Raw genomic sequence first — 26,671 nt, forward strand, 5'->3', positions numbered from 1 at the left:
GTATGCAAAGTATGTTGGATTTATCTGACAATAAAGTTAGACCTGCTGATTTTATGCATAAACTGTTTCATAGTCACAGTTCGGAAACTTGTGTTTCTATTTCTAACTATTTTAAAGACAACTGTGGGCACTTACTAGCTGCTTGGTTTGAGTCACAGCGACTACTGTGTTCTCTTAGCAATTTAAGCAACAAAGGGCCCATCAAGCTTTCTGTTTCCAGTAGAATTTTTTGAAACCTTGTGGCAACATGCTGAGAAGATCTTGGAGTAGCAGTTGTATTCTATAAGGATAAAATGTTCTTTCAAAGTTTTATCAAAAAAAAGGAAATAGTCTAAACTTTCAGATATACCAGTAAACAATATTCACAGTAGACACAAGAAAACATGCATTTGTAATATTTCTTTGTATAATTCAAAGTGTCAAGTAGAATACAGTGAGTTGCCTACTTAAACACATGCCATGGATTAATCATATATAAACTTTAGCAGAAATTATGCTTGGCAAAAAAGGAAAGAATTGGTATGCAGTACAAAAGTAATGCCCTCTGTACCAAGTCAGCCAAGAGTGATGTGAAGGCCCAATAAAAATTCAGCCATGCACTTACCATTCACTCTTGTTATCCAGTTTAGTAGAACAAGATACAGCCAGCTAACAACTATGTAGCAGGATGGCTCTGGAATTATTTTCAGACTTCTCTGTGAGAATGAATGATTTGCTGAAAATATACTAGTTGCCTTACTTTGTGAAGGTGCACAGAGCTAGAAACTGTGACAAGGGTAGGAATTCATTTTAAAGACAAGGCACCTAGGTTTAAGTATCTACATGTGAGTTCAATAGCTAAGTTGCCATTATGGTTGCCATTATCATAGAATCATAGAATCATTAAGGCTAGAAAAGACCTCCAATATCATCTGGTCCAACCATCCCCCTACCACCAATATCACCCACTAAACCATGTCACTAAGCGCCACATTCAACCTTTCCTTAAACACCCCCAGGGACAGTGACTCCACCACCACCCTGGACAACCCCTTCCAATGCCTAACCAAGATTATGGTCAATTTAGGCAGTGAGGCTATCTAGCTGATCAGAAGTTTGTTTAAAGGCAGATGGTTAGTGCTGTTTGAGATGCCCTGGCATTCAAATGCGCATCCAAAAGCATCCAACCAAGATTCATAGGTATGGTACAGGACCTGTCAGACAGCTATGCCTTTCTGGAGTGGAACATGGATGTAAGACAATAGTGGTTGTAAAATAAAAAGGTGTCTACATTTAGAAAACCAAATGGAACATTGGAAGGGGCTGCTTCAGGTTGAGGAGAATGACTTTGTGGTCTCTGTTGATTGTTGCAAGAGAGATGCTACTCAATTGCCTGAAAATACATCCTTTTTGTATGCTGTCGTAGATATTTCATGGCTTCCAGTTGCCAACTCCAAAAAGTCCTGTGTTTCCTGTTGTACCAGCCAGGCTCATGTGGATGTCCTGGAGTCCAGTATTCCTAGAGTATCTCAGTAGCAAGTGGCATGCATTTTTAAGCAACTGAACCCTATCCTACATCACACTTGACTGTAATAGGTATTTTAATGGTTACAAGTAATATGTGTAGGCAGCTAAATGTAAGTGTCTTAATGCCAAAATTGATCCCTCCAATTATATCTTGTTCTATTTCCTTGACTTAATTAATCTTATAAACACTATGTACCAACTTTCTTATACTCCAGTCATTCTCAAAGCACACATGCACACATGCACTATTTTCAGACTAAATCCAGTTCAAGATTAAGTGAAAATCTCAGTTTGGAAATAGATTTATAAATTCTGAGGTAATTAGTTCTTTATCAATTGCTTTATCAGGCTGCACTGAGATACTCCCAATCCCTCTCAATGCCTTAGTCTTGAGACACTTGAAGGCTTCCAGTGCAGAAATGGTCCCGGCGAGGGACTTTCAGACTGGCTGTTTCTTCTTTCAGGTTTCATCTTGAAAGTGTCTTCAGAGCATTTCAGTACCTAGAAGAAGCTTGTTACCAAAGCTAGGCATGGACTAAACATCTGTAGCTCTTGCTTGTATCACATATCTAGTGATTAGACATTCATTTTCACTATCAAACAAATGCTTGAACTCATATTTCAAAGAATATAATACCACTGAGCTATTGGATATGAAAGGATTTCTTTTACTTTTTGTCCTCTGTCTTCAAATCTCTTCTAGGAAATTTTTGTGTATCTACTGAAATATTCATTGTACAGAAGAAATAGAATCATAAAATCATAGAATATCCGAGTTGGAAGGGACCCACGAGGGTCATCGAGTCCAACTCCTGGGTCCCCAAAGGACCACCCAAAAAATATATATATATATCAGACCATGTGTCTGAGAGTGTTGTCCAAAAGCTTCTCGAAGTCCAGCAGGCTTGGTGCCATGACCGCTTCCCTGGGAAGTCTGTTCCAGTGCCCAACCACCCTCTAGGTGAAGAACCTTTTCATGATAACCAGCCTGAACCTCCCCTGTAATTATCCATAGATAGAAATTATCCGTTTTGAATAGAAATTATCCATATCCTGCTGATAATATCCATATCCTCAGATACAGGAGAATTGGGTTCAGATTCCTACTCCATTTCATCACATTGAGGTTTCATAGCTGCTCCCACCAGTACAGTTTGCTAGGCCCCATGTCTTATTCTTAGGCACTCATCCCTTAATATGTATCATACGGAAAGCCTGAGGTCTACTGTTTTGACTTTGGATGGTGATAGCTATTTTAGGCTTTGGAAAACCGGAGTTCTCTTTAGGGATTTAACCATATGCTCCTAGATGTTACTTCCTAGCTAATTAGATATCTAATTAGTGATTACATATCTACTGCAACAAAAACAAATAGAATTGTAGACTTCACTTACAAAATTGCAATCTCTTGTTCCAGTATTGTTCAGAATAATGTTTGGCTCAGTCATGTCTTCAGGGACAACAAAGATTACTAATGGCTGCAGGTCTGGCAAAATTACCACTTTCATGAATACATTGTTCTAACTGGTCTATTAGAATTGTGTTAATAATCAATATTTTCATTAACATGCTCTACTTCTTGTTACTGCACTAAAAATGGAAGTTCAACTGGTTATTTTGTTGGGGTTTTTTGTTTGTTTTTTTGTTGCTATACTTGAATTAATTTGTTGGTTATGGAAATGTTAGCTCTTCAAAGATTAAATCGGCAGTGATAATTGAAAATAAAAACACAGTTGAGATAAGTTCTTTTTTTTTTAATTTATCCAAATACCTAACACCTACACATGCAACCTTTCCCCGCCCCCCCCCCAAAAAAAAAAAAGCCTTGAAGGTTTCCATACAGCCACACCTGTCATTATTTTCCAAAGTGAAAAAAGTGTCTGGTGGAGCTGTTCACTCTCTATGATGGATTCAAAACATTGACTGTGAACTTTAAAAGATTTCAGACAACTGTTTATTGCTAATGAACTGTTAGTGCTGCGCTGTAAGTGGCAGGTCCTGAATGCATTCTTCCACCACCTCCTGATGGTTTGTCTGCTTGGTCTCAGTCATCCTAGAGATGGTGCAGGTGTCTAGTCTTGAAGACAGCTCTGCTGAGAAGCCTCAGCAGGAACTTCCCCCTGCTTTGCTCAAGAGCAGCTTTTAAATAGAGGCTCTTGACCTTGATCCCTGGCTGCACTGCAGCAGCACCACAACCAATCCATGAGCTGTGTTGATCTAGACCTGGAGCCCAATCCACAGGCTGACTTGTGGGCTTGACCAAAGCCCTGCCTCATCACTCTGGGTCAGCCTGGGTGATCTGGGCTCCAAAGCTGGCACTGGCTGCTCCCCTGAGTCCGTCTGGCTCACCTTACTCAGGGACTGAGAGGTAGGAATCTTGTTTGTATTATTTAGTTGCAAAAAGGATTGGAGAGAAGAAAAACAAAGTGGTATAGCTGTTATAGCATCAAAGGCTGATCATCCAAACCATATTTTGCCAATTTGGCTGTATAAGTATACTATGAAAAGACTGTGTCGAAGGCCTTGCTCAACTTGAGGCAAACATTCACTGTTCTTGGCTTGCCACAGAGCCACCCATCTCATCAAAAAAGCTATCAGGCTGGTCATGCATAATTTGACCTTGTTGACATCTTGTCTTTTATATGAGTGGATATTGCATCCAGGAGGTTCTTGCTCCATGGTAATTCCTAAGTGAGGTGAGGTTGACTGGGCCATAAGTCTTTATATCATCTTTCTTGCCTTTGCTGGAAGAGAATGTGATGTTTTCTTTCCTCCAATCATCAGGAACCTCCTGTGATCACCACGATCTTTCAAAGCTTATCAATCAGGAACAGCCCCATGGTGATATTGGCCATCTCATTACTCTGGGGTGCATCCCAGCCAGTCCCCTGCCCTTGGCTGTATCTGACTGGCTGAAGTGCTCCCAGATTCTTCCTCTGCCAAAGATAACGCTTCACTTCCCCAAGTGTTGCTTCCAGGCTCAGGGACCTGGGAGTCTTGAGCAGACCTTACCAGTAAAAAAAATCAAACAGGGCTTTGAGTATCTTGCCTTTTTCCGTGTCCTATGTCATTAGGTCCCCACTCTATTGAGGAGTGGCTCCACATTTTCCTTAGACTTCTGTTAGAAGTCTTCTTGTTTCCCTTCGCATGCCTTGCCAGTTTCCACTCCTGCTGAAATTTATTCCCAACTCCATCATTGTTACGCTCAGGTGTTGGCTCTGTATTCCTGTTGGGTATTCCTGCTCTGTATTCCTGCTTCCACAGCCTGTAGGCTTCCTTTCTGGTGTCTGAGCTCAGTTTTTAATGTTGTTTGTTTTACTTTTCTGCTGCAAGATTTCTTGACAGACTGCATGGCAAATGGGCTTGCTGAAAGTTTTGAGGCAACAAGATGCTTGAATAAACCATGACAGTGTAATTCCTGAGGCTGCAGGGTGGGATGTGTAGAAGCAGGCGGGCTTCAATAGTGGTAACTGAGCTGCAAGTATAACCTAGAAATCTTTGTTCATAACAGCAGTTCAGTAGGACATATGAGCATGTGGTAGTTTTACCCAGCTGGGCAGCTGAGCTCCACCACAACCCCTCTCTTACTCTCCTTCCTCAAAGGGAAGGGGGGAGAAAATACAATGAAAAGGGCTCAAGGGTTGAAATAAGGCCAGGGAGATCACTCAACAATTATCATCATGGGCAAAACAGATTCAGCATAGGGAGATAACTGCAATTTATTGACTGACTAGGAAACTAAAGCAGCGAGAAATAAAACGCAAACTAAAACTACCTTCCGCCCTTCCGCCCTCTTCCACCGCCTCCCCCCGAGCGGTGCAGGGGAATGGGGAACGGAATGTGGTCAGTCCCTGACGCTTCGTCTCCGCCGCTCCTTCAGGGTCCCTCTCTGCCCCTGCTCCCCGTGGGGTCCCTCCCACGGGATGCCGTCCTTCCCGAACTGAGCCTGCGGGGGCTGCCCACAGGCAGCAGCTCTTCAAGAACTGCTCCCACACGGCTCCGTACCACGGGGTCCATCCCCCAGGAGCAAACTGCTCCAGCACGGGTCCCCCACGGGCGGCAGCTCCCCCCAGACCCCCTGCTCCTGCGTGGGCTCCTCTCCACGGGCTGCAGCTCCGGCCCGGGGCCTGCTCCTGCGGGGGCTCTCCATGGGCCGCAGCCTCCTCCAGGCCACATCCACCTGCTTCCTCCTTCTACACTGCCCTTGGGGTCTGCAGGGCTGGCTCTCACTTCTCACTCTCCCAGCAGCTGTTGCACAGCAGTTTTTTTTCCCCCTTTCTTCAGTCTTCTCTCCCAGAGGCCCACCCATTGTTGCTCCCTGGCTTGGCTCTGGCCAGCAGCAGGTCCCTTTTGGAGCCGTCTGGAGCTGGCTGTGATCTGACATGGGGCAGCTGCTGGGCTCTGCTCACAGAGGCCACTCCTGCAGACACTTTGCTACCAAACTCTTGCCACGTAAACCTAATATAGAGCATTGCAGGGCTACTTAAAGGAGGGTAGCAGGAGGAACCTGAAATGTATGAATGTTTAGTAGAGGGAAACAGAAGCAAACTTCAGCAATAATACCTGCAGAACCTTGTTATGTGTTCCCATGGCTCTAATTGGTCTAAAGGGATTTAGAATTTAATTCTTTCAGTATCATTTAGAGATGCACAGCTTTATCAGATACTAGTACGCAGCTTAGAGAAGTGAGACATTAATCTGATACAGAATAAAAGTGTTTGCTTAAATGCCTGTTGTGCTAACAGTACGCCATGCAGTGCTGAGTGCGCTAATGAGGAATACAACAGTTACACAGTAGAGGTCCTACAAATTTAGCTTATAGGACTGTCACAGGCATCCATTTATCTCAGCTGTTTTAGTGGAGTTTCTCTGGAGTAAGAATTTGTAACACAGGAACTGTTTTGCAGAAGTTTTACCAAACTACTTATATTCTTATCTTAGGGGAAAAAACAAAGGTTGTTGCCAAGAATACAATAGTAAAGTATCTCAGCATTTGACTTAACATGTTAGTTTTGCATATGCCTGCCATAAAAGCAAATTGAAATGCTTAAATTTTCTTATTCTGCAGCTTAAAAACTTGTCTATCTATAGATGCAGTGTTGCAAAAAATTGAATTTTATTCTGATTATCTCTGTGCACTGCAGTAGACTTAAAACCTTCTGTTCTGAGATATGGGTGGACTTCCCATGTAACTGTCAAGTCAGATCTTCTTCATGCATATAATCAATATTTATTGTATCTACAGAATAATTTACATGCAAATTAGAACTCATTCAAGTACTTCCTGTAGTTAGTCCTGCCGCATTGTGGCAAAATATGTTGTTCTCCGACATTTGTTCAGATAAATGTATTGGAAATAAAAATATTTTTAGCAAAATGGAAATAAACTCTTTGCATCTTGAAAGTTGCAAAATAAAGTATATTAAATAGAGTATTTTACTTGATATCTGTAAATCATAATCATGATACTGCGTTTCTAAAGCATTCTGACACCTACTGATGATATTTTTAGATATTGTTTGCAATAAAGTCATGGATTTAATTCATTCTTTGAGTGATACTATGAAATCAGGATTTTTTTTCCATCCTTGTTCTCTTTCTCTGCTCCAAGGCTTTTTACTACAGCAATCTTGCTCCCATATACATGCCAATGATAAGCAATGTAGCATTTCACCTGCTGCAGCAGAACATTTTGCTTTCACACTAGTCATTGTCCATGCTTCCTTCATAAGCTGTAAAGAATTAACTACATTGACAAAGTGAAACTGAATGTGTCATGAAGACTTTCACATATCTCATTATACACTTCATCTAGTATGACCTTTTAAGCAGTATTTTATTTTTACATTATTTTAGTATGACATTAGTATAAGATTTTTACTTATTTTAGTATAAAATTGACAGCTGTGGCACAGTTCTTCCATATGTAAGTCTTGCTGTGCAAAACCTTGGTAGGATAAGACTGACTGACTGATGCAGAAAGCAAAAAAGTCTATGAACAAAAGAATCATTATTTCCGTGTAATTTTTAAATATGAAGCCATCAAGGTATAGACTACATCTATAACTGCTAATGGAGAATATTTTCTCTTACCCACTAAAAAAATAAAAGCATCTAAAAATCCAAATGAAAATCATTAATTTTAAGTATTACTTTGTTTTGGCTTTTGTACCAGATAGTGTTCATACATTTTAATTTCATGCATTATATCACTTAATCTGTTTAGAAAGTTCTATTACTGTTTGTCTTACACAGTCATTGCTACTCTCAAGACTGTATTTTTATTACTGTTATCTTTTAAGTATAGATGCCAGGAACTTTATGTTTCTGACATATATTGCTACAGACACTGCATAGACTTGATGTCATAACAGCTATTATGATGCTTAAGATGGGAATGATTTGTTAATGTAATGTTTTTGAGTGAGAATATATGTGTAGGTTGAATAGCAGATCATCAAAAGTTTCATTCAGATCATTAGAACATTTCATAAATACACTATAGATGGTTTTACAGAGGTTAAAACTTATTTCTAAACTCACTGAGAATTTGTGGTGTTAAATCCATGCACGTTCCTTGGAAGTATTAACTGTAACTTAGGGGAAAAAACAAAATAACAAAGAGGCCGGTTGTGTTATTTACTGAGGCATCATCAAGTACTGAAAACAGGTGAGGCATCTGGATCCTGTATAATGCTGCATCTGTCTGCTGGAAACAATCCACCAAAAACACCTTGAATCCAATTCTGAGGGAGGTGGTATGACAAACAGACAAATTACAATGTCTTGCAGCGTGCTGGCTGTATACCAATCTAATAATTAAGGCCCATCTGTGATAGGCAGTACAAGCTGCAACTGCATGACAAGTGAATTCACAAGCAGATGCTATAGAGAAAACTTGAGTGTGGAAAGATAATATAAGGTCATGTAGGAGTGCACTACCAGGAAATCTTGAAGGTATATTTGGCTGAAATCAAGTTACTATAAATCTTCTAGGAAATTTGTGGTGCCAAATTGAGGAAAGTTGTTGGTTTCTTAAAAAAGAAACAACACAGCTTCAGCAGAAAAACTGTGAAAAGAATTAGAAAATGTATAATATTTTGAATATTATACATTTCAGTATAATACAGAACCATTTGAATTACTGAGCAGCTCAGTGTGATTATCCTAAAAACAAATTTCAGCAGCTATTGATAATGTACTTTCAACTTAAAATGTACATTCTTATGTCATAAGAAGCAGTTCATAAAGATCTTCCACTAAAGATTTTGTTTATGTAGTGAAGAAATGACTGCTTATTTTGACTCCTGCAAGAGTACTTTATGCTTGAATTTGTAAACAATGTAAACATAACACTTTTATATATTTGAAAGTGAACACTAACAAGATCACATTTAGTTTGCATGAAAACTACAGGCTTGATTGTCAATGAAGACAAGGCATCCAGAAAACAAAATGGCTTTGATTTGCTATTATGTGAGTTTTATTCTTTATATAGGTTATTTTTAGTCTTCAGAAAGGAAAGAACTGGAAGTATTATGTACAGCATATGTGAGATATACAGAATATCTGTAGACAGCTGATGCTACAATAATGCAGTACTCCCAAGTATCTTTCAGAAGAAGACATCTCCTCTCATATTTTTCAGCTATTTCCATTAGTGATCCTTCTTTCAGAAGTAACGAATCATCGTGGATGTCATTTGCACCCTTTTATATCCGACATAAGACCCATATCAAACTCCAGTTTCAGCCTCTATCTCCGGACGGTATCCTGTTTTACACTGCACAGCATTTGGGTACTCAATCAGGTAAGGATATTCCCAGTTTGCTAATATTATACATCCAGGTGCTTTTGTGAAAAAGAAAAGCAGCATATTCAAGTGATGCAGGTGTTCAGTCTCTGTAACTCATTGTCCATGGTGACTGGGTTTTGAGCTGTGTGTATAATCATGTTCCTGAGAACAAACGTGTAATAAAATTTTGGATGAGTCCAAAACCAACAAGGATTTAATGAAGTGATTCAACAAACCATTTTCCCCTGAAAAGTAATTGTAGCCAGATCTTCAACAAGTATTTACTGATACTGCTCCCGTAGATCCAGTGCAGCTACACCAGGATTTACAGTCTAGGGCTTGGCTCAGTATTTTAAAATGTCCCAAAATAAAGCAATATAAAAACTGATCAACCTGAAGTTAAGCAAAAGTGAACTGTGAAGGAGAACTGAAGTTCATCAGAAACTTAATTGTTTCTTCTGTAATGCTGAAAAGTTTGCTGGTGCAGCATGCAAAACATACACATTCTACATTTGCCAGATGTGCAGAATGACAAACAAATTAAATAGATAATTTCTGCTATTTACAAAATTATTGTAAATTTTACTGAGTAACCATTCCTAAAACTTCATGGCAAAAAAACATAATTTGCCAAACAGTGCAAATGCATTTTAAAATGTATTTTTAAGGTGTAATTTTTTAAATATACTTTATTAATGTATTTAATTTTTATATTGCATTTGTATGGTGGCTTGCATGTTTTTAAGCAGAAGAATGATGTATCACTTGTAACATGATTTTAGAGCAAATTTTCCACTTGTATTAAGTAATATGCTATGCAAAACTGGGTCTTTGTATGATAAAAAAACATAATTGCTCATCATGTATTTTTATATTTGTTCAAGGTCTAGAGCTTTGAGACATTTCTATAAAGATACTCAGACATGCATGCATATAAATGCACATACACCCAGTCTACCATCTTCTTATTCTCTACACAGCTGCTTTAACAGGCTACTATTAGGTGAGATTGATAATATATCATACAGTGCTGGCTTGTCTTGTTCTAATTACAACCACATACAGAAAAGCAGCTTCAAAGAAAAATAGATAGCACAATACAAATACATTTATTTGCAAAGAACTCTGTCTTCTACAATGAATCTTTTATAACTCTATCACTCACAAGCCAAACTCTGAGATTCTCACTGAATAGTTCTCTCCTGTGTAAACTAAAGCATTATATGGGCCATGAAAAATAGAAGAGAAAAAAAAAGGATCCCTCTCAAGAGAACCCTGGAATAGTCAGAGGTCATGGAAGCAACTAGCATGTAAAGAAATTAAATATCTCTTTGGCAGCACCTGTTTAACTTGGGCTAGGAGTGGTTTACCATGAGCATGCCCTCATTCTATTACCATTCAGGAATGTTTAGTTTGCACAGAAAGGAATATTTTCTTAAAGTCACTCTTTAGAAACATACCAAATTCATTTCAAAACAAAAACAAAAAAAATCAAAAAAAGTCTTCTGTAGAGTAATGTAATTTCTTTACACATTTCCTACTCCCCTTTTCACTGTCCTGAAGTTTGAAAGATTTAGGAAAAGCTAATAGTGTGGCCCTTAATATTTGCCTTTATCTAATCCTGTCAAATCCAGACAGAATTAGACTGATGAAAGACTCAGAAGTATTCTTAGCAGCCAGCAGATGTGAAAGAGCTTTCTGTTGGGGATTAGTTTACAAAGCACTTTATATAAATCCTTTTCTTCTGTGCAGTTATGTAAGATTTAATAAATTGATTGTCCAAACCACAGGATTTTTTTTTCTAAACTTATTTTTAATAGAAAATAATTAGGACATTAGGACATCTCTCCTTCCCTTCCCTTCCCTTCCCTTCCCTTCCCTTCCCTTCCCTTCCCTTCCCTTCCCTTCCCTTCCCTTCCCTTCCCTTCCCTTCCCTTCCCTTCCCTTCCCTTCCCTTCCCTTCCCTTCCCTTCCCTTCCCTTCCCTTCCCTTCCCTTCCCTTCCCTTCCCTTCCCTTCCCTTCCCTTCCGCAATGCTTCTTTTGTAAAAGAAATGAGCTCTGACTATGCAGCTAATTTAGGAATGATACTGAATTGTAGCATGTCACAGTGACATGATTATACATTGGCTTGTTACCCAATGTAAATAGTACACTGGGACTTTCCCTGCAAAGGACTGCAAGGGCATTCTTTTGTAAGAAAAAAAAAAAATGGGTTTCGTAAGTGAAAAATAACCATAAGACTTTCCTTAAAACATTTCTTTTTTCTTTTGTTCTTTCCAAATAACATTACACACATTTCTAGAGAGGGTGGATAGTCTCTTTACTCAAAACTTGATATGCTGGTCCCAGTCTCTGCTCCTCTAACAAACTGGTTACTTCAGTAGACACATTTAATTACCTGGTAAATTAGCATAAATGGAAGATATCCTACCAATCCTTTTCTGTTAGCAGAAGTTCCTATAATTCTTTCAATCATAGGCTTTCTTGTTTTGCCAGCTCTTTCTGAAGTTTCATCTTGATTTTCAGTAATAATACTAATATTATTGAATAATTAATTATTAATCCGTGCTGTTCCTATGAAAATCATTCCAAAGTTTAGCAAAATTTTAAGTGGCTAGTGGTTAATAATAATCTGGGTAAAAGATGGAAGGGAAGGGAAGGGAAGGGAAGGGAAGGGAAGGGAAGGGAAGGGAAGGGAAGGGAAGGGAAGGGAAGGGAAGGGAAGGGAAGGGAAGGGAAGGGAAGGGAAGGGAAGGGAAGGGAAGGGAAGGGAAGGGAAGGGAAGGGAAGGGAAGGGAAGGGAAGGGAAGGGAAGGGAAGGGAAGGGAAGGGAAGGGAAGGGAAGAAGGATGTATACATTTTTTAATTTGTAAACTTGCAGATAGAAAGACAAAAAGTTTTTTCCCTTGCTTTGATTACTTGTTTTTTCTAGCAAGGTAAATATTTGGGAGATACATATAGTTGTATGTACTGCTTCTGAGTGAGATCTCTGCAAATAATACAGCATTTTTGTGGAGTTCAGCAAAGTGTTGGTAGAAGGTCAGCCCATTTCACATTTTCTTCAGTGCAATGTATCCTATTCCTCCCAACAAGTGTGAGATCCCCACTAAATATCCTTTAATTCAGTTGGATGCCCATCAAATGCTTGAGCAATGTATAATTTAGTCCATTTACATAGAGACCACTCTACATATTTAAAGTCCTTAAAACTCTGGGTAAAAAGCTGTGAGGAGCATTATTTTTTCATTGAGTCATAGCATTACTGAAGCTTTACATTTGTTCATAAAGGTGGAATATGTTGTAGGCTGCCTACACAGTTCTTAAATTCAGGCCAGGGTGATGGAAAGGTTTGATCCCTGATGAGATGAGAAAGAACAGTTATGCTGGGTGACTAAGAAGGTAGTCAGGTTAATAAACAGAATAGGATGACTCATACTAAATTTAATACTCAACGTTTGCAAAGCCAGTGCTCTGTCTCCTTTTAAAGGGATTATGTTACCTACCTGGTCTGAAAAACCTCCACACTTTAACTCCTGAGAAGGCACTTCAGTTTAAAAACCTGAACTAAGAGATAGCAAGTATGGGTGTATGATGGCTACTTGCTTTTCTAAGACATTTTTATGGTGAAAACCGAGTCATTCTATTGGACTAAAATCCTTTGAAAATATTCAGAATTGCTGGAATATACATGCAGAGAAAAGCTTTGTTTTCCTGATCAGAAACAAATTGACCAGTCTACCCACTTTTAGAAGAGAATTGCAGTGGTTAAGTCTTCTCTCTTGGTATCCATTTTTCATTTTCCAACAGGGGCATCAATTCTGCTTTTTTTTGCTAGTTTTAGGATCATTTGTATGGACTAAATTAGCAGCGTAGGAAGCTGAGCTGTTCACTTATCTATGTGATGGAACAGTCATCCCCATTGTCCTGAAATCTGTTGTATATGAAGACCTGTTGCTACCCGTTTGCCACTGGCAAGCAAACCAAACATGAGGCAACAAAACTGAGATTGCTCAATAAAGATGACTCATCCTAGCTGCTGAAATATGTCCGAGTGATAGTGGTGCGTAAATGAAGCTGAAAAGTTTCTTCACCAAGAACAGCATTTTTGAAACATGAGGCTGAATAGTTTGACCTAAAAAGAGATAATAGCCAACCCCTTCTAGATGCATCAGCATTACTACATCCAGGGGGTTGTTCTGGACCCTAGCTGTGCCCTTCTGCTCCGAGATGGTGCTCCAAGCATAAGGTGGAGTCTACCTATTATTATGGCGATTTTTACATGATTTGAGAGATTAACAGGCTTGGCTTGATACCCATTCTTAGTTTTGTATTATCCATGAGATGTGGCTCTGTACATGCAGTGTAATAATTTTGTAATAACCCACAAAAGTGTATATATGGAATAGCTCCTATAAGACAATGCTTATACCTTACAGGCACTGTGCTGTGGTCATCACCAGGTAAAAGAGCAAGTTACAACAGGTGCAATAAGCTGCTGTAACCTGTTAGCTGAGTGCCTAACATGCCTGAGCATGCACTCAGACCATGGCCAAGACAAGGTCAAGGTTAACAAGCCCCTAAAGCCAAGAGGAAGACAACAAAAGATACAGGTTGATATACTGAACATGAACAATGTAAATGTAGATATTTAACTTCCTTAAATTCTGGATAAATCACTAATGACCCTTCCTCTTCAGGGATAGGAAATAGCCACTGCAGAAACTACTATGCATGAAACAGGATGAAACTTCTGTACCATTCATTGATAACACAGTGCCAATGATCAGTAAAGGTTCCTGAAATAGGAAGTGGGAGGAGAGGGGGAAGAAAGAGTGCTACCTCATACCACAACCACAGAAACTGACATTCTGGCCTCGATTTAGAGGAAGCAAAGGCGAGGTAAAAGCAATACAAAGCATAGATTGAGGCCAGCAAACATACACCCAGAGATGCTGTCACAGGGCTGAAGGAAGTAAGGCCATACATCTTCTGCAACCATTGCCTAGAGCTCTTGGGACATGTACCCTGCAGATACATCAAAGCCTCTGTCCCCAGCAGAATATCATAGGACTGAGGCTTCTGTTTAGTCACAAAGGAAGAGATAAAGGACAAGTATCATATGTCTTAGGAGTCTTTGTAAAGGAACCTAGATCTTCAGTATGACAGGAATTTATTGGTGAGTTTCTGACAAACAAGGAGCCCTTAGAGAGATTTGCATCTCTGTTTTGCTGTGGACGTAATGACTGCATGAAAGGGGCAAATGTCACTGACTAGAAGACTGCATCTGCTGCTTCCAAAATTAATTAAAAGGATGTTTTGGTGGCCCTTTTGACCTTAAAAACCAATGGGAAATCATCCTTACCATCAATGGAATAACAGCTTCTCATCTAAGAGCTCAGACTTAAATCTGTGAGACAGCAGATTGCCTTATTCACATACACATAGAGCACAAGCATAGACTTTGAGTCACTGTGGGGAAGACATCGTGAAAGAGAAGAGTTAAAAATACCACCCATGATCCCCTATCCATGGTCTGTCAGCACAAGATCCTCCAACGGTGTGTTCAGTCTTCCTGGGAAATGCATCATCATTAGGCAGATTTGGTAGTGAATGCAGTAACTGTAAAGATCTTTGGCCAATACAGCTGTGCAAATTTAATGGTATTATCACATTTTACACACTGTAATGCTTCTGCATGAATGGGATGTCTCAAAATAGAGTGAAGCATTCCTATCATGCATTTCTAATTATACGGTCCTGATACATTACCATGTAGGTGAGTTTCCTGTGGTGACATAAAAACCTGGTGACCTGACACTGCTTAAGCTTGATTCCAACTCAAGAGGGATATACACACCTGCATGTCTAGATAGAGGCTGAACATAAAAGGGCATTGCCACCATTTGGGAGAATTTAAAACCTGGCTGTGTGACTGTAACCTACTTACTTACAGATTTACATACTCAGAGTAGTAGAAAGCTGAAAATTTTTGTGATGCCTTCAGAATCAGTTGTAAGAAGTCATCCAAGCAGATATTGCTATGGATAATCCAGATCTCACAGCAGTAGTTGGATGAACCTATAGGAGACTTCTCACTAATTTTGTGTTTTAGCAGCTGACTGCTCAGTACATAGAGCTGGCTTGCCTTCTGGGAACCCAAACATCTGACATGGAAGCAGTTGAGAAGCACATATTTGTGATGAAACCTAGAAAATGAGGGTGATGAAGAAAAATCAATACCTATTTTGTGGTGCTGCCTTGTACTATAGGATAGAGAGACAATCCACTCTGAGGCGGAGCAACTTTATCTGTCATTCATTTGGTGAAAACCATGAACTTGGGTTTACAAGTAAAGGTGTTGCTTTAAGCCCATAATAGTTCTTTCCTTAAGGTAACACTTGCTACAAAATCCCCTTCTATTTAGGCCATAAAAAACCTTCTCATTTTGCTGTTCTGAACAGGGAAGATGACAAGAAAATGTATATCAGAACAGAAATGAAGGCTGAAACTGTCAAAAATTTTGTTCAACACCCTAGGACTTGACATGTAGCTTCAAGCTGCAGCTGAGCTCCAGTAGCCTATTTCCAGAGAGGCTGATGTAACATTATTGAGACAGATTGCCTTACAGGTCTTTGCACACCCTCCAATGGGTTATATACAAAGGCTTGAGTGCTCAGCAAAATAATGAATGTGAGTGCCTACCTCAGGAGTCTCTGCTTTTTTGTGACAATACTGATAGGGATAAATAGTCCATGTTAGATGAGATGCTAATCTGAAAAGCCAGAAGCAAAGTTATGTGCCCGGTGTTGTATTTTATATAAAGGAGGGACCAGCCCCAAGGGTCTAGTCCTGGAAAAACTGAGGATGTCTTCACCTTCCTTCTTAACAAAAGCAATCTTCTTCACAAGGGTTTTTGGTCCCAGTTAGTGTTTTATTTAATGGGTTTGAATAGTACTAAAACTAAAATAGTAGCAACTACTTTGCTTTGTGGTCTTCCATAATGAGACTGCTGAGAGGGGAAATTCAGTGCTAAGGATGCTTTCTGTTTGTTTAAAAAGGTGTTGCAAGTCTTACGATGGCATAAACCTACACAGACCTCAGCTGCGTAACTCATCCCTCAGATACAGGGCAGATAGAGGTCCCTTGTTGAAAATGTCAGTGGTTAAAGTGAAGAGTGACAAAGACAAGTCCATAACTGGCCTTTAAGAAGTTTCATGGACACTGAGCACAAAACACCTCATAATCTAGTCCCAAATATTTTCAGCCAGTTGTCCCTGAGTATTACTTATGGCATGGTAAACTTCGTGGAGGAATACTGAGCTGAACCCTGGCATCAGTGTTCACATCGTAAAGTTTATATTAACACTCTGCTCTTCTCGCTAAAGGCTAAAACGGCAAGTTGTCATCTGTAAAATGAGAGAATATGACCTGAAGAAAGTGCCCTGAGAGCCTCGGAGAGTTGAAATTAGAAAGTTTAACTTTGTTTGTTGTTCACAACTAGCAGAAGGACTACAGAACTACATACAACTTCTGTTTGAGGAGAGGTCTCAAACCTGTGCTAAACATAATCCAGAACACTCGGCCATAACCTCCCCTCACACGCTAGAGGACAGGTGCTTATGCAATGAGTAATCTAGAGCCATAACGCTAATTGCAGTACATTAGCAATAGACAGCACTAGGTCTGAGTCAGAAACAAGGCTGCTGAAACTGTGTCCACTTTTTGCTCGGCCTCACTGAACCACTGTTCTCTAATGGCATCTCAGACAGATCGTTGTCACATGTGCAAAGCTATCAAGAAACTTCCCTGTAGGCTGGGAAGTCTTGGAGAAGTTCCAGCTTCTCCAGCTCTTGATTACATGACAGATGAGCAAATAGCTCATTTAAGCAGCATCTCGTCAGATGCTTTCCTTCTTCATCGGCAGCAAAGAATGAGTACTGATCTCCCTATGCAAGTCTGCATATCTGGGTAAGAGACAGGACTGAGGGATGCCAAAGGGGTAGCTCAGAAACGTCTTCGGATGCCCCTTTCTTACCTTGGGATTGAGGCCCTGATAAAAGAAATAGAGAAACAAATTACATACAAAGAGCACTAAATGCAGGTGAGTACAACAGATTGTTGCAGCTGGAGGTAGAAAACTAGAAGGAAGTGCTCTGCTTGGTGGGATTGGAGCCAAAACAACAAAAAGCCCTCTCCTCGATCTCCTTGTGAGTGCCCGGTGCAGGCAAGGTGAGGCACAAAGCACGTGCTCAACAGCCACCACTAGAACAGAAACATCTCTGAATGTGAGCCTAAGCAATTGCTCAAAAGAGAGGTACAATTTGAGTAACTTCCAAAATCTTCCAGTAAATTAATCCATTCATTTTTAACTTCACTAAAAGCAATGTAATTCAGGGATTCCTTTCTTTCAAAAAAGTTAAATCTACAAGAAAACAAATTTTATTCAGTGTACTAACAGGTCCACCCTTATGAAAGTTGATTTTTTAAGTAAACTGTACTTTCCCAATTTAAAAATATTTTTTCATTAGCAAAACACTACATTAACTAGGAGAGAAAGTATACATTCAGATTTAATAAATTATCAATTTAGTAAGCTTACCTTAAAAATATACCTTATACCTATTACTTCCAAAAGTAAGGTTAAACTGAAAAGTTAATTGTGAAGGCAAACATCAAAAAGTTAAAAAAGTGAACTTTGCACAAACTCTTTTGCTGTCCTTCTCTGCCTCCCTGTTGTCTTTTCCCTGTCAGACTCTAACTCTACCCCCCATACCTTCCTTCCAGCTCCTGCTTCCTAACCTTTCCTAGCTTTTCCTCATTTATAAGTATAGTTCAAAGAGGTTTTGTCTCTCCTTTCATATTGCTTGTAAGGCCAGAAACACCGATAGTACAAGAAAAGATACCTCCATCTAATTCTTCGTCATGGAGGCCTCCGGAAGAACAGTGAAATAAATAAATAAAAAGGCTTATCTGCTCCTACAGCTGTCAGATCATTAAACCCAACACGACCCAGTTGCAAAAAGAACCTGGAGGGAAAGCAGAGTATGTTTGGTGCAGACAACCTTCAGTGTCATTAAACTGACAAATCCATCAAACCTCTATTCAGCATATGGAAATTCAGCTTATTGTAGCATTTATATCTTAGCCAAAACTTTATTCTTTTTTATGGGAACACCAACTCACATTCCCTGGATGCCAAAGTGATGCTGTTTCCTCCTACCCCCCAGTTATCTAGCCTCTGCACCAAAGCAGAGCTTTTCAGAAAGCTGGGCATGTTTCTTTCAAGCTGAGAAAACATGGGTTTCATTTCCAATAAGAGAAAAAAAAAAAAGTGGAGAACCACGAGAAGCTCATGAGGGAACATAGCCCTTCGTACAATTTACGTACAATGATAGTACAAGACCACTGAAAATAAATTACTGAATTGGGGAAGTGCAAGCATATTGGGATTATGAATATGCTATTTTTCAACACGCTGCCTCTAAAAAGTAAAACTACTTTACACTGTTTTCCACAGGTGACTTCCTATGTATATCATTAGTAAATGGATTTATACAGCTACGCTATAATCTAGGAGACAAGACAATCATCCTACAGGCTCTTCAGAAGATCCAAGCAGACGGAAAAACATGGCATTTGCTCAAAGCAGGAAGAGTTGGTACCGAAGGCTACCTGGAACTGGATGGTACCAACTTTACTCAGAAAGGCAGTGCTGGAATGAAGGCGCTAGACGTACACACGGATTTTTACGTTGGAGGGGTGTCCTCTCTAAGTCTTGTCAACTCAATGGCAGTAGAAGATGAACCCACAGGTTTCAGTGGTTGTATAAGAGAAATTATTATAAATGACAGAGAACTGAAGCTTACAGCAGCAGACCCCAAAGGTGGAGCCAACATTGGTGACTGTGATGGAACAGCTTGTGGGTATTCAGTGTGCAAAAATAATGGAACGTGCCAGGTTGAAAGCTCAGGCTTTTCTTGTTCTTGCCCCCAAGGGTGGATAGGGAACACATGTGAAGAATCTGTTCACTGTTCAGAGAACAGGTGTGGGTCTCGAGCTCTCTGTATTCCTCAGCCTACTTTGTTCTCGTATACCTGTGTGTGTGCACTAGGCTGGTCAGGTAAGCACTGCGACAGTAAAATCAAATTTTTTACAGCACAGTTTGTTGGTAACTCCTACATCAAATACATAGACCCTCTTTATAGAAAACGAGACCTCCAGTATACCCGCATTTCTTTAAATTTTACTACTAATCAAACCGAAGCCTTAATGGTATGGATGGGAAAAGCTGAAGATGAAGACAATGATTTCCTTGCCATTGGTCTCGCCAATGGAACATTAAAAGTTGTCATTAATCTTGGTGAAAGAATCTCTGTTCCTCTAATTCACAGCAAAGACTCCACTTGTGATGAAAGATGGCATTTTGTTACTGTAATTCAAAACCAAACTTGTATTAAGGTGTATCTTGACGAGGAACTAATTATTTTTGAAGATATTGATCCAGACAGAAAATACACTGCTTTAAATTATGGTGGCATTTGTTATTTTGGTGGGTTTGAAATTGGCAGAAACATCCATACAGTCACTGCAGGGCTTTTTCAGAAGGAATTCAGTGGTAAAATTAAAGATATTGCACTCTTCCAGGATTCCAAAAAGGTTCAGCTAATGAAAGCAGAAGGTTATAATGTCCATAATGGAGATCATAGAAATTAATTGAAAAACTATTTAAGATCCTTTAAAAGTGATACATTTCATTTTTGTCCTGCCTCTTGTATTAGGTGACAGTGTAATATTCAGGAACAAATATAAGAAAGCAATCAGTAAAATTGTCCCCAATTCCTTTTCTTTTTTAATGTTGAGTATTAATAGCATATATAAAAAGTCAGAATTTTTACTGTACTCATAAGTACTTTTACATACATTTTGGTATTTAAAGTATTGAAGAAGTCTGTTTTTTTCTTTATTGTGCTAGAAATAAACGGATAGTAATTAGCTTGCAAAAATGCAGTATTGTTTGTAGATAAGGACAACCTACCTGTTTCTCCAAAACTAAATTTTATTAGAATGCATAGCTTCTCTTTTGTAATTTGTAATTTTAAGACCAATAGAAAAAAAACAGTATTCGTAGGTGGAAAAAAAGTGTACTTGAGGTAAAAAGTGTATGTTAAAAAAAAATAACATGCATTTTCATAAAAATCATAACATCTGTAGTTACTTGATAAGTCCACAAAGATTGTATTTCAGGTAATGAAGTTGTTCTTCCTACCTTCTAAGTCTCTATCCATTACATATACTCTTATGTAAAACAGTAGAACTTAATAGACTGCTAAAATATGATGTTTAAAATCATTCTTCCTTAAGGGTAGAAAAAGTATTTTACTTAATTACTGAGCATAAAGCTCATACATATCCACTGAGGCATAAAAATATGCCTACTGTATTTCTCCACCAGAGGTCTCCCTGATATGACTATATGAAAACTTCTTAACTATTTACAGCTGGAATGTGGGACAGTGGCAGTCTGCCTACAAATAACTCCAGTTCCTAACAGATTTAATAAAGTCAAACAACTGCTTTGCTTTAGCTATACCTTCTGGCTTTTATCCCTCTAAATGAGAAGTTGAGATTTTACTAGACAAATTTTTAGCCACTATAAATTGAATTTCCATGACTATTTTTCATGAATTTTTAACATCAAAAGTAAAAATAGAACACTTCAATATATAAATACAAAAGAAATCAGGTTGTATTTTAATCTGCTTAGACACATGATTTGTGATGGCATTTATTTTCCTCATTTGACTGCTGACTTACTGTATAAATAAAATATATAAAAATAGTAGTGATGGCTTCCTATCTTTTTCCCTTTTAACTTTACTATTGCTCCAAAGCACATTATCAACTCTCACCTCCTTGCACGGGAATTTTCCCAACAGAAGTCTTCAGTGGGTACTGATCAGGGACAAGCAACTATTACTGATTATTTTTTTCTTCCTATAAAGTAGGTCAGAAACATAGACAGTAGGCACAGCAAAACCAGGTGACACACGTTACTTTCCACATAACCATCAAGAGTACGTGGCAACGAGTGCCTTGCCAGCAGTAAGAGATGACTCAAAGATTAACCGAGGGGCAGGGTGATGGAACTGCCGCAAGATGTTCTAATAAGGCTTTGCAAACAACTTTGTGAGGTTCTTTCCATCCTCTTAAGCTGCTCTGAACCCTCAAGCGATCAGGCTGATGCAGCAAAGCTTCCTCCCCTCTTTCCAACAAGTAACAGCAGCTCGCAAAGCCTATTTGGCATTTGAGCTGGCTCCAGATTCTTCTCCTCTTCCAGTTTCTCTTAGAAGGGCCTTTTATGGCCATGTGATGCTGGGGAAGGGAGCGTCTTTAGGGTTTATCCTGTTCTCTCTGGGGTTCCTGGTGTACTGCCAGTTCCCCACGAGTGCACGCTGCTTTTTGTGGTCTGAGCAGTGATTCAGCATAAAACAAGTAACAATTAATCAGAGCATTCCCAGCTAACACCAGTGTCGGAGGGAAAGTGACTGAAGGCAATGGAGAAGACAACAGTCCTTCACCCCTGCAGCAGTGGGAGTCATTCCCCGTTACCTTAACTCAGGTTCTAGGATCAAATTCTGTCAGCTGTCTCTGCCTGTTCATTTAAAATCTTAACTTTGTTAACCCTACCTCCAGAGCTGTTTCACTTTGGCACTCTTCAGGCTCCGCATACAAGAGGCAGGTAGTAAAGCATTCAGCAAACTTAGGAAATGTTTACTTACTCTTTCCAAACAAAATGCTTCTGGTAATTCTGATAGAAAGCACTCCCATTCTCTTCAGTGCAGGCAGCTGCGATTTTCACCACTAACAGTTTATTTTTAGAGCACCTTTGGACAAGTCAAAAGAAAATCTTCACGAGCAGAGCTACTGATTTAAAACGGATTTCAAACACAAACCAAGGTTGTGGTGCAGTTTTCTATCTAAAGAACACTGGGGTAAATGTTTAAGCAACACAACACGTGCATATTACTACCTGATATAATCAGTGGCACTACTGCTAAAAAGATCATGGAATTGATTTGGAAAAGGCTAATTTAATGTCATTTCATCACACTACGAAACTCAGAAAGATAAATATTGCTTCTGGTTACTAACAGAGGATTTTTCCCCTAAGAATCTTCTCAGTTATGAGGCTAAGAAACATCACTGAATAAAAAGCTACTGCCCCCTTCATTTGGTGCAAGATTTTTTTTATTTTAGTTGATTTGACTGTGAATCTATCTGCAGGGTACCCAAATGTTATTTTAAAATACATCCATAATTAAAATGAACAGTTATTAGTGTGTTGTTAGACTGGAAAGACCTTCTCCAAAAGAAGAGGCTTTTCTACAGCAAAGTGCAAAATGCGATGTCCATACATAAGGTAATGTACTCAAAATAAAAAACAGAACACTGAGAAACAGAACAATAAACCTAATTTTTGGTTTACATAATGGAATGTTTTTCTCGTTTCTAACAGACTCGACAAAATGACCGGGGTATTTAAGGAAGGGTAAGAGCAGGAGATTTTAGTTTCTATATTCAGGTTTTCTTCTTATTTTTTTTCTTTTTTTTCTGCCTTTTAGTTTTTGAAATGGATGGCAGTCAATTTATTAAAAGTCCCAATGGTACAAACTTCCCTCTGCCTTTCTCCCCTCTCTTTACCCCCCCAGAACTCGGAATGACTTAGCCATAAAACCAGTGTGGCATAGTACAACTTAGCCTGCCATATTCATTTAGCCTACAGTTTCACACCTATGAAATCAAACACACACAGTATGTGAGAAAATTTTATCATTTTAGAATCAAAATATCCCTTAAAATATTTACATTTTACAGTAAAAAGGATAGCAAAACACAAAGTAATGTACAAGCTTAGGTATTCAAGTTTTTGAAGCATGGAAAATGGTGGGAGAAATGAATCAACTACCACAAATCATATTTTCAAGAACTTAGATTAAAAATGCTTTCTTATTAAAACAAGTGCAGTTTAAAGCAATAACATTCGAGCAGCTCAGCCTTCCAATTTCTGGTCACAAACTGCTTTAGATGCTTAGGAAATACTTGAAAAACTGATGAAATACACTTGAATTATTTTATTGTACTACTGAATAATTTAAAAAACTCTTCACATCGCCGAGCATATTGTATTTTGTTGTAGTATATGTGGATTCTGAGGCTTTGCTACAATCCTTAAAAAGAGTGCAATTTAAAAAGAAGGTTATCGTATGAAATTCATCTTTAAAATTATCAGAGCATCTTAAAACAGAAGAGAGCACAAATTACCAAAGGCAGCAACTATATTGCAGACTTGACTAAAGCCAACTTTATCAGCTAAGAAAATTTCTAAGCCTTTATTGCATATTAATAAAAGAAATCTTTAAAATTTTGAATATACAGCAATGTAAAATTTTTAAAAATATTAAACTCCTACTTCTAGCGATAGTTGGTATAATGAAAAAAAGGATGAGTATTGGTACATTGAGTGGTACCAAAACACAGACTTGTTTCTGCAAAAACACCAACACTGAATAAAAAAGATGGCACAATCCTAGCAGGCTTCTTTTTTTATACAAAGTTTTACGACATTAATCTAACAGTTTATTTAAATAGGATTTTAAAAGACTGCCTGCATCTTTTTACCTTTTGCTTTTAGTTCTGTCACTGTGGTCCCTATGCCTATCTCTGTTCTTTTCACTTTCTCGTTCTCTATGCTTCTCTTTACTTTTCTCCCTCTCCTTATCTTTTTCTTGATCCTGCTCTTCTGTCTTAGGCTTTTCCGTCTTTTTTTCTGGATTTCTAGTGGGGCATTTTCCATCAGCACCCCTATCACTGTGTGGAAGTCGCAATTTTTCTTTGTCTCTATGTCCTTCCTCTCTACTCTTCCTCTCTCTCTCTTTTTCCTGGTTTCTGTCTCTGCGTCTATTTCTTTCAGAATCTTGCTCCCAGTATTTTTCATTGTTCCACTCTTTTTCTTGTCTTTCTTTCTTTTGGTGCTGAGAGTCACTATAAAATCTTTGTCTGTGTTGATCGTTTTTTCCTCTACCGAACCCTCTCTCCAATTGCTGTTCTTGTCTGCCCCAAGGATCGCTATGACGTCTTTCTGGTCTCCTACTGTCTTTACTCTGAAAAAAATTTTCTGGCCCCAAAAATCTGGATTGTTTGTGAGCCACTGGTAGCCCTTGTGCAATGGGTCCAGCATAGTGTGGTGGCTGACCTGATAAATGAGCTACAGGTGGCCATGGCATCATCGGATTTTGAGGAAAGCCAAAGCCTGGAGGAGGAAGAAGTGGAGGTGGTAAATGAGGAGGAAATCCAAACATAGGGTTGTTTTGTGGAGGGAAGTTATGAGGTGCAGGAGGCTGAAACTGAAATCCAGGTGGATTAGACTTAGGATGCTGAAAATTCTGTTGCGGAGGTCTAACAGATGAGAAGCTGCCAGGGCTTGGTACTTTGGAAATAAACTCAGAACGAGAAGAATTTTCAGTTTCAAAATGAGATGAAGTTGCTGCTGGTCCTCTTCTAAATGAGTTCACTGTTTCAATGTTTTGCATCAGTGCATCTTCCTGTGACTGTTTGGTATCTTCTGCTTGAGATGCACATGCATTATCTGCTTTTGTTGCAGTTGAACTGCACTGCATCTCATTAGTTTGTGCATCACTTTGATACAGGTTTAATCCTATTTCTCCAGAAGATTGTTTATTCTCTGGTTCCATTTGTTCGTTTCCTGAAACATTCTGTCGGTCTTCATTTTTGCTAACATCCCCTTCCTTGTTTTCTGATGTACTAGTCTGCTGGCTTCGTCCTGCTGCCTGTCGGGGGTCTCTCTTAAGGTTAATAAATTGTGGCGATTTAGAGGTATTAGCAGTGGTACCTTCAGCAGAGCTTGCATTACCATTGTTCTCGTTTTTTTTTCCCGCACTTGATGAAGAAGAAAAGCTGGAATTTGTTGTCCTTCTAATTTCCTGTGCAGTATTATCCTTGTCAGGCAATTGCCGCTTCGAATCATTTTCTTTACTTTCTTCAGTTTCTTTATTCTGTGACTGAGCAGATAAATTTGCTAAAAATGCTTCTGTGGAGACATCAGGAGGTTTTCCCTTTAGACTAAGTCCTATCAAAGTTCCAGCACTCCTTGCAGAACTTGAGGTCCCTACAACTGCTGCATCCCCAGGTGCAGTAGCATTAGTGGATTCTTGTGTATCATCCGAACTAGCCTTTGTCTCACTAACTTCAGTAGTTACTTCAGCAACATCCATGTTTTCTTCTTTTGAAGTTGTTTGTTCGTTTAATAAAGGTATGTCTTCACTGGGACTCGTCTCCGGCTTACTTTGTTCATATGCCTGCCCTGTTGTACCCAACAGGCTTTGAAGAATATCATCCACTGGCAATGGTTTATTTGCTAGCTCCAGCGTGGAAGGCTGATTCTCCCACCCAACCAAGACTCCGGGAAGAAATCGGAGAGGCTTTGGTGGTTCATGTTTTGTACTTTCCACCAACGGTTCAATAACTGCTGAAAGATCATCTGTATTAGACTGCTGAGGTTTATTTCTCTGCTTGTGTAACACTGCTGTGAAGGAATTAAAAAAATCATTTTCCTCTTCTTCTTCTAGTGCCAACTCATTATGAGAGACCTCAGGTTTGTTTGGCTTGCTTTTCTTCTCTGGCGGCAAGCTACTCAAGGTACTTTCAGAAGCTTCATCCACAAAACTACTAGTAACACTCGCAACAGCAGTAATCTGTCTCTTCATTTTCTGCCGAATTATCAATCCCAGTAACAAATTTGGTCGATGCAATTCAATCCCTGCACAAAATTGTAACAGCAAATTATCATCTACTTATGTTTTGGTTAAGGCAATCATTCTTAGCAAAAATAACCCAAATACTTATATATTATGGAAATTATACACTTTATGACACTTGAGTTTTCCATCATTATGCAGAACAAACAATACTTATAATCAGAACTATTTCCAACATGAAATTTATGCCTTCAACCATTGCAAATTAAAATTGCTTTAAGTACTTTATCACCCAGTATAACTTCCAAATAGAGAACACAAGACTGTTATAAAGGACATCTAGTCATGTAAGAAAAAAAGTTAAACATCTAAGTGAGCTACAGTGAGAGCAAAGCACAAGAGTAAAAAAAAAAAAAAATAATATACCACTTGCAACTACAAAGTCTCGTTATCAATTTGTGTTGGATGCATTTCCGGAAAGGTTTGACCAAGACTGACTTTCCAAAATGCTTCTCTCATTCCAGAAGGGCACCATGTTTCAAGGTCTGCTATTCTCTCTTCCCTATATATTTTGTTCTGTCTAATTTAGGTTGT

General features: G+C 38.9%; 2 protein-coding genes across 6 annotated transcripts in view; one reads left to right on the plus strand and one right to left on the minus strand.

Annotated features, from left to right (window-relative positions):
* The window catches only part of EYS (eyes shut homolog), a 959,435-nt gene extending 936,456 nt beyond the window's left edge, over positions 1-22,979 (plus strand). Inside the window, exons 49-50 of the mRNA XM_080584128.1 lie at positions 9,155-9,316; positions 18,820-22,979. Coding sequence (XP_080440254.1) covers positions 9,155-9,316; positions 18,820-20,015 — 1,358 coding nt within the window. The 3' untranslated portion in view covers positions 20,016-22,979. The remainder of the gene's footprint in view (positions 1-9,154; positions 9,317-18,819) is intronic.
* Positions 22,980-23,115: 136 nt separating this feature from the next.
* PHF3 (PHD finger protein 3) overlaps positions 23,116-26,671 on the minus strand; it is a 50,087-nt gene continuing 46,531 nt past the window's right edge. For all 5 annotated transcript variants that reach the window (XM_080584099.1, XM_080584098.1, XM_080584097.1 and 2 more), the window contains one exon: positions 23,116-26,139. In XM_080584099.1, coding sequence (XP_080440225.1) covers positions 23,978-26,139 — 2,162 coding nt within the window. In that variant the 3' untranslated portion in view covers positions 23,116-23,977. The remainder of the gene's footprint in view (positions 26,140-26,671) is intronic.

This window comes from Anser brachyrhynchus, assembly GCF_964034855.1.
Source record: "Anser brachyrhynchus genome assembly, chromosome: 3".
Classification (NCBI taxonomy): Eukaryota; Metazoa; Chordata; class Aves; order Anseriformes; family Anatidae; genus Anser; species Anser brachyrhynchus.